General features: G+C 41.1%; 1 protein-coding gene across 2 annotated transcripts in view; it reads right to left on the reverse strand.

Moving 5' to 3' along the window:
- The window catches only part of MYZAP (myocardial zonula adherens protein), a 103,668-nt gene that overhangs the window by 29,967 nt on the left and 64,649 nt on the right, over positions 1-9,052 (reverse strand). The window contains exon 11 of one of the 2 annotated variants that reach the window (XM_007458911.1): positions 2,102-2,185. The exons of the other annotated variant lie outside the window; for it this stretch is intronic. Within the exon in view, the coding sequence (XP_007458973.1) occupies positions 2,102-2,185 (84 nt within the window). The remainder of the gene's footprint in view (positions 1-2,101; positions 2,186-9,052) is intronic. 2 annotated transcript variants of the gene reach the window in all.

Consider the following 9,052-nt stretch of genomic DNA (forward strand, 5'->3'; position numbering starts at 1 on the left):
TCCCCGGGGGCTTCCTCTGCCCCCTGGACCCCAGTTGGCTCTGTCCAAGGGCAGGCCGAATTGCCACACACCCCCAGGAGCCGCCCTCACCAGCTGCTGATGGGAGTTAATGGATAAATGCCCTAGCTTTCTGACCTTTTGGTAAGGGTAACTCAGAGGCCAGTGCACATCATCTTCCAGAGATGCCCAGGGCAAGGGAGCAGCAGCTGTCCACAGTGGTAACCTCCATAAGGCACCCATTATAGGCCTTCGACCTTTCCCTGACTCATTTCTCCCCTCTCCCACTGGGGCTTCCTGGGATCACCTCCCAAATAAGCTAGTGGACTCATATCCACATCTGAGTCTGGGCAACCTAAACTAAGAGAAGAAAGGAATTTAATAAATATTAAAGCACACGTATGTGTAAGGAAGGCTCTTCTCAATGCAGAGTACCCCTTGGACATTTCCTAATCTCCCAGGAGGCCTGAGTAGCACAGCCAGGGGAAGGGGAGAGGGGTGGGCACTGTCTTGGGTAACGTGCCGCCTCTCCTGTTGGCGTCTCTTTTCTCCCTCCTGGAACCAGACTCTCTCGGGACCCATGACTTTCACCCGGACACTCACTCTCTGACTCTCACTGGGAAAGTATGATTCCTCCCCCAGGGAGCTGTGATTTCAGAGGGCAATCTTAGAAACAGAAATGTCCATTCATAAAGCTGGAGGTGGACTCAGTGACTGCAGAGGGGAAAACAGTGGGACAAGACAAGTGTCCACTTACTCAGCGGTCAGGACACTGAGATTCCTGGGCTTTGAGTCTGCTGCCAGGTCCCCATGGGCCACGAGGGACTACTGCTTATGACTTTTATAGGCAGCCCCCCCACCACACAGAGTAAATGACACTGCTCCCCATCCCTATAAACATGGTGGTTAAGAGCTCAGGCTTACCCATTTCTAACAGTCACCTTGGGCAGATTCCTTAACATCCCTGAACCTCAGTTTCTCCAGCTACAAAATGGAGGAAACATAATCTAACTCATAGGGCATCGCTCTTAATAAAGAGAGAAAATGATGGAGTGCTTAGGCATATCAGGCACTTTGCATGCACTCTCATCGCATGGACACACACGTAGGTACAGTTATCATCCTCAATTTCTAATTCTAAGAAACTTACCTAGGGTCAGCCAGCTAATAAGCAGATCTAGCATTCAAATTTGGGCAAGTCTGATTCCACTCTTAACCTCTAGGTTATACAAAAGATATGGAAAGTAAAAGTGCCCAACACACACTAGGAGCTTAATTACTGTCATTACTTTCCTGTCTTCTTATTTTATTATTCTCTCCTGGGCTGTCTCTCACTGGGGAGGGACTACAAGCGGGGCACAGACAAGGAGAGATTCACAGAGGCTCAGAAGGAAGAGGCTGAATGCCAAGTTCTTAATAAATAGTCTTCGGAGAAAACAGAAGGCTTCCCCTTCTATTAACGCCTAAGCGCTTAAGGTTCTTCCAACTTCATAATTTCCTTCCCTAGAACCTCCACAAAATCCCCAAAATGCCTTTCAAAAGACCAGAAAGTCAGGAATACTAAATATCTTAAAAGTTCCAGGTGAAATTAAGTCACCTGGAATGAGGAGTCCGTCTCTCAGCCTGGCTCTGGTATTAAGCTGTGTGACCTTGAGAAAAGCCACCTGCCTTCTCTGTGCCTTTTTTCTTTTTCTTTTTTTTTTGGTTAACATGGAGATAATAATCCTTGTCTTGCCTTGCTTAAAGTTGTTGAGAGAATCACTGAGAAATGTATGTGAAAATACTTGGCAAATTATAACATACAACACAGATGTGGGGAGTTATCAGTATTCATCAACAGCTTATCAGACTTGCTAAGAAAATTCCTGAATAAGAAAAATGGGAGCCAAAAAGCAGAGGTGAGCAGCAAGGGGGAATGAGGAGAGTCAGATGGTAAAGAAAAACTAGCTGTCAGAACCTCATTTTCAGTGTTGGCAGTTAACCTTCAATCAATTTTATAAGGCCAGGAAATAGCCATATTTTTAATTAAGTGTCGGTGGTAGGCTCAGCAACATAAAATTTAATGATAGGGAAGACCCCAGCTTAAAGAAACACAGCTTCTTACCTCTCCTTCTAAGAACGATATCTTTTCTAAAAGCTGCAATATTAAGAGCTGTTTCTGCTGCACCTTTTTCTTCAGTGATTCAATCTAGAAAGAAACAAATTGGAAATTGTTATCAAAAATGCAGAATTTGTACAAGTTAATCAACTGGAAGAGAAGCCTTTGGTTTTCATTCAAATAGAAACTACACATTGGTTCTTTTGTGTTCCGTGGAACAGTATGAACATGAGGTGCTTCACGGAGGCGGGGGGGTGGGGGTGGTTCTGTGCCCGGGTATGCTTGGGACATCATATGTGGTTGTGGAGTTGTTTCATTAGGGCTGTTTAGCCTAACATTTCTGCACTGATTTTGCCGTGTAACCCTTAGTAACATCCCACCGATGCTGTGGGAAATGCAGACATAACTCTACGTAAAAAAATTATTTCAGTGGAATTTATGCAGCAGCCTGCATTTCATACATTCTGTTCTGTTGTTCCTGTTCGTATATTCATATTTGTTCAACCAAGTGTCAAAAGTTTTGCTCTGGGAAAAAGGTCACTGTCACTGAAAGTAATAATGAAATTCAGAGGACTGAGGACTCACATGGCCTGGGTTAAGCAGGGAAGGCTTCTGAAAGACAGAGACTTGAGCTGGGTTTTCACCTTTGTTTTTATACTATATCTATCTTGGACTACTCTAACTTTGTTTTTCATTCACATATCATGTCTCCACAGACATATCGTAGGTTCCCTAAAAGCAGGAACCAGGGTGCTCTCTACCAGGCCATGTCTTGGACAATAGTGGGAACAGTGTGTAGGTTCGATAAATAACATGTGATTTTGAAGAATGCAATAATTTTCCAACAACCTCTCAGATGACATTTGAGCATCTGCAAAACCTTTTTTTAAAAATCCCTCTCTGTGCAAAATGACACAATTCGTATAGAAGGGACTCTTAGCAATAACTAAAAGAAGTACAAGTAGGGACTTCCCTGGTGGCACAGTGGTTAAGAATCTGCCTGCCAACGCAGGAAACATGGGTTCCAGCCCTGGTCCGGGAAGATCCCACATGCCGCAGAGCAGCTAAGCCCGTGCGCCACAACTACTGAGCCTGTGCTCTAGAGCCCGTGAGCCACAACTACTGAGCCCGCGTGCCTACAGCCCGTGCTCTGCAACCAGAGAAGCCGCCGCAGTGAGAAGCCCACGCACCACAACGAAGAGTAGCCCCCGCTCACTGCAACTAGAAAATGCCCGCATGCAGCAACGGAGACCTAATGGCAGCCAAAAATTAATTAATTTTTTAAAAAAGAAGTGTACAATTACATTTAACCTTTGACCCAGCAATTCCATTTCTAGGAATAGATCCCAAAGAATCATTAGCCAAAATATGAAATGACTTGGACACTGGAGTTTTGTTTTTTAGAAAACACACACACACACAAACAGATCTCCATCAATAAGTACCTGATAAATAAACTATGGTTCATCTTAACAATGGATGCCTATGTAACCTTCAAGAAAAAATGAAGAACTCTAAAACGCTGATACGATATATTGTAAGGAGTATATGGTATGCCGGCTTTGGTGTAAAACTGGTGAAGACATATGAATGAATATATATTTGCAAAATGAAACACTGCAAAGATCAAACAAATCTTAATTATTAATATTGACCAGCAGGGAGAGGGAGGAAATTAGATGGAGGAGACAGAACAGAACAAAGACTTTTGTGATAATACCTTGTTACATAAGTTCAATTTTGAAAGCACATTTTACAGATTCAAAAAATAAAAACCAAAAAGGGGGAAAAAAGTGAATCCTAAAATTTGAAAACAAACAGAACAGAAAGAACTTAACCGTATATCAAACTGGTTAAACGAATTAATTCAAGGGTTGTTAGGACAAGGTGATTTGACTGGATGCTTTTAGTGGAATGTGTTCTAAAGATAAACAGTTGCACTCACTGGGAAAATTTTAGTAGTAATATTGGTATTATATTTTTAAACTATTTGATAGATTGTAGTATAATAACATTTGGAACCAAGATTTTTAGTGTAAGAAAAAGAAATACAAGTACAAAATCAAAGAAGTAAAAAAAAAAAAAAGTTTTGTTAGATTTGAAATGAAAGTGTCAGTATGAATTCATAATCTTTTATTTTCTTTTAAAAAATACACTAGATGAGCCTAAGACACTTATTCTACCTGAAAACAAGGACATGAAGGGTCTCCCTTGGGGCAAAGATGGGACAATGTGAGCATCAAAAAGAATAATGAGTAAAACACATGGAACATATATTTTTTAAAACCCTGAGTATTTTATTATTCTTAAAAAAGAAAACCAAAAACAAAGCAGCAACGACAACTCCTCAGAAGTGACAGTGGAACCAACTCCTTACTTAGAAGCTTGGCAATTTGGATAAAAGAAAAAAGCTTTTATCCTGCCTTACTTGTACAAACTGCACGTTGAGATTACTAAAAAGTCCCAGTTTATGAAGAAAGAAGTTTTACTCTGCAGAAGAATTCCAGTTAATAAGTGGGGAAGGAATGAGAGAATTCAAAAATCACCATTGTGCGATCCCCTAGGAAATAACTGACTCAAGCAAGCTTCACGGACAGATGAGACAAAGCCGGCGAGGGACTTTACGACTTTGTTGTGGGCTGTCACCACCTGATCCACGATCAGCCTTAGCATCACCCAAAGTGGGATCACCAGACATTGTGTGCCCCCAGAGCAATACGAAATGAATCACACAGCACCACCCTTGAAGTATTCTTGCCCCCCCGGACAAAACAAAGTTGAAACGGAATCTAATTGAGCTATTAAGGAAACAAAAAGTCAAATTCAGAATGCGGGAACGTTTATAGGACAACTGACTTAGTTCCTGCAATAAGTCACTGGCTGGGGGTAAATTTGAGTTGCGGGGGCCAGGGGAGTAAACAGAGCATATGCTCTAGATTAAAGGACTTCAGAAACCTAACAACCAAATACAGTGGACCTCTGTATGCTGACTGGAACAAAATATCAGTTAAGAGACAATTTTTAAGACATGTTGGAAAATGTTATTACAGACTAGTATTAAATGGGACCAAGGAATTATCATTAATTTTGTTAGGTGTGGCAATAAGCATTATGATTACAGAAGAAAAAGTCCATGTTTTATTGATGCTTAATGAAGTATACAGGAAACATGCAGAATGTCTGGGATTTGCTTTAAAATAATTGCACAAAGGAAAAAATAAAAGGAAAAGAAGGTGTAGATAAGGCAGATGTGGCCAAATCTTGCTGCTTGTTGAATCTAGGTAATGATTCATCATTATGCTCTTTGTTCTGAGAAAATGTGACATTTTCATGATAAAATATTTTAAATTCCACCTGGTGTCAAAAAATGTAATTCTCCTACGTGAAAAGCAAACCATATGAAACAGAATACAATAAACATACTTAAGAAGAAAATTGATAATTATTTTTTAAATTAACAATTAAAAACAGTCACTAGTTATCCTTTTGTACCTATTAAATTTGCCCCAAACTACTGACTGAAGAAATCAGTGCTGGAAGGGCTGGGAGGGATAGCTACTCTCATGTGTTGCAGGTGGCGCTGTAAATTAGAATGACCCTTTGGGCAATGTAGCAATAAATATGAAAAGCCATAAAGCTGTTCATACCCTTTGACCTACTAATCCCACTCCTGGGAATTTATCCTAAGGATATAATTCAGATGTAGGAAGAAAGCTATATATACAAAGATGTTCTTGCTCCAATTATTTATAATAGAGAGAAAATGGAAATAACCTTAATGTCCAGCACTAAAGGAATGGGTAATAAATTATGGAATATCACTTGGATGGAATATATTACACAAACACTAAAAACAAATATATTACAAAATGGAAAAGTGTTTACAAAAAGCCTCAAGGGATAGAAAAACAAGAGCTTACAATGATGAAAGTAAAAGCTGGAAGAAAAGTTAGATAAACGAAATCGTTCCGGGGTTGGGGTAGGATTATGAGCAAAACAAAAGTCTGTTTTGTTTAAATTTCCTTCATTTTTGTAGGACTAATTTGCAAAAGTCATCCTTACAGTGTCCCTTTTTCATTCCTTCTTATAGTGTTAGAAATTTTTAAAGCTTTTAAAATCTTTAAATGATAGGTAAAATGTGTACTGAAATGAACTAAAATATTCCAAGAAGGTCAAGGGTAATATTTCATCGAATAACACAAAAAGTGACTTCACGCACACTAGTTTCACTATCTCTGAAGTAATCAAGAGTTCTTTGTGAGTCAAGAGAAGCAAGAGGTGTGGGTTAAGGGCACCCTAATGAACAGCTCATAGGAAGAGACCAAGATGATTCTGCTCACCTTTGTCCCTAGATTTTAGTTTTAAAAAGAAATAAATGCAAAGCAGAGATATCATCTCGAGAGACAGCTGAGGGGAGAACTCTGGGCTAATGCTAGCGTGAGGAGGCATCTCATTCTGGAGAAAAAGAATAGGTCGAGGGAAGGATGTAGGGGATCTGAAGCTTCTGACGACAAGGATCGCGTTTTTCAGCAACTGATGCTTCAAGAAGCGATTGTGCTTTTGCACTAAAAATGAATGCTGTGCACACTCATTTGCTTTCATCCTTGAGCATTTCTCACAGAAGCATCATTGTACAGTACATTTTGTAGCCAGAGCTGACTTGCTCGGATTAGAGAAAAAGGATGCTTAGGTTGGCAGTCAGTTCATGGCTGGCCCCTCATGCCCTAGAAGGGGTGCCCACTTTGAACCCCAAGTTACTCCCCCGCTGAGGTCTGCTCCTGGAGCACATCCCATGCCTTCTCCCAAGTGCGGCACCCAGTTTCTAAAGTAAGCAGGCTCTCACGCGTCTGGGTTTGCTAATATTCTAGGTATTGTCTGACTCCCAAGCCTTTGGTTCTTTTCCATAATATCTAAATCACACATTTGTGTGGAAAATGCTGTTATTTCTGACTGCCAACTTCAAAGAGCCTTGAAATATCGTCTCCTATAGCACCTAGCATGATAAACACTCAAAAATTAGCTACTACTATGTTATTACTGGTATTTCTCCCTCCCTAGACTGTCAGCTTGAGAGTAAAGACCTTGATCATCTTCATATTCTCAGACATTGAATGGATGAATCAAAGAATCTGTCCGTCCATTATCTCTAAACAATCCACCCCTTAGACATCAGGGGCATAGTTGTCTGGAACAGACTCTTGGAGGCCTAGATGAACCAAGACAGACTTGCTAAACACATAACCTCCAAAGCAGCTCCCCAAATCGGGGGCACCCAAAATCCAGGGAACTATGCCGCCAGTATGCAAGTAAAATCCATTTGGCACCTTTGCTCTCACTTTTTTTTTTTTTTTTAACATCTTTATTGGAGTATAATTGCTTTACAACAGTATGTTAGTTTCTGCTTCATAACAAAGTGAATCAGCTATACATGTATGTATATCCCCATGTCTCCTCCCTCTTGCGTCTCCCTCCCACCCTCCCTATCCCACCCCTCTAGGTGGTCACAAAGCACCGAGCTGATCTCCCTGTGCTATGCGGCTGCTTCCCACTAGCTATCTGTTTTACGTTTGGTAGTGTATATATGTCCATGCCACTCTCTCACTTTGTCCCAGCTTACCTTTCCCCCTCCCCACATCCTCAAGTCCATGCTCTATGTAAGTTTATAAATTTGACCTTCGAGAGGTTTATGTACACTTCAAGAATCTGCATTTAAATCTAGCTGTCACCAGGTGGTGGTAAATGACCCAAGTTACCAGGCTCAAGTCAAAGCATTAAGAAATGAGAGATGAGGTCTGGAAAATGAGTGCTGCTATTTTAGTTACCCAAGAATGTAATCTTCCTGTAACAGTTAAATTTAAATATCAAACAGTAAAACCCCTTATAGAAAAAAGGGAAGAAACCCATCTTGGTAAAATCTAGAACCTTTTAACTGATGTTAACTCGTTGAACTGATGTCTAATTTTGTCTTCGTTAGCATGATCTTTTTTTTTTGTAATTCAAACTGTGTATATGTCTTACAGCCTAACTGATAATGCAGAATGCTAGGTTTCTAAGACTACAGGCCAGATTGATATTTAAGGTGGGCGGTGGCGGGGGGGGGGGTCATCTGGTTTCTTAAAACTGGAACCGGCTTTTCTTCACATCAGCCACAACTGAGTTACCTGCATAGATGGTTCGAGCTAAGCAATCCCTCTTAACCAGACCCACACACCGGAGTCACCTGGACGGAGTCATCTACTTCTAGGCTCTAACCCCAGAGATGCTGCATATATCACCCTCTTACTTAAAAACCCTCCCAAGCTTCTGGCGGGGGGGGGATAAATTAGGAGTTTGGGATTCACATATACACACTACTATATATAAAAGAGATAACCATCAAGGACCTACTGTATAGCACAGGGAACTATACTCAATATCTTATAACAACCTATAATGGAAAAGAATCGATTATATATAACCAAATCACTTTGCTGTACACCTGAACCTAACACAACATTGTAAATCAACTATACTTCAATAAAAGAAAAAAGTACAAACAAAACAAAACAAAACAACCCTCCCAAGCTTCTAATGTTCCAACTCCCTAGCGTGGACATGCGGCACCTCTGCCGTGGTCCCAATTTATCTCCCCAGTTTCATTTTGTGCCTGCTCTGTCCCACAGTGAAACATACTTAGAAGCCACTCCATACTTTCAGCGTGCTGTGGACACACGATGGTCCTGCTGCCAGGCCTCTGCACAGGCTGGTGCCTTTACCAGGCATGCCCTCCCACCCTCCATTCCTTTTTCCACCAGGAAATCTGCTGTCAGGAAGTGCTCAACAGTCGCCTCCCAGGCCAGCTCTTCCCAAGTCCTCCAGGCTGGCATTGTGTCTTTCTCCTCTGTTCCATTTCAGCCCTTCGAGCAAACCCCTAGTAGAACCCATCATTGCCACTACCACTCTTTGTTTACCTCTTTC

The sequence above is a fragment of the Lipotes vexillifer genome, unplaced genomic scaffold (genome assembly GCF_000442215.2).
Source record: "Lipotes vexillifer unplaced genomic scaffold, Lipotes_vexillifer_v1.1 scaffold102, whole genome shotgun sequence".
Taxonomy (NCBI): Eukaryota; Metazoa; Chordata; class Mammalia; order Artiodactyla; family Lipotidae; genus Lipotes; species Lipotes vexillifer.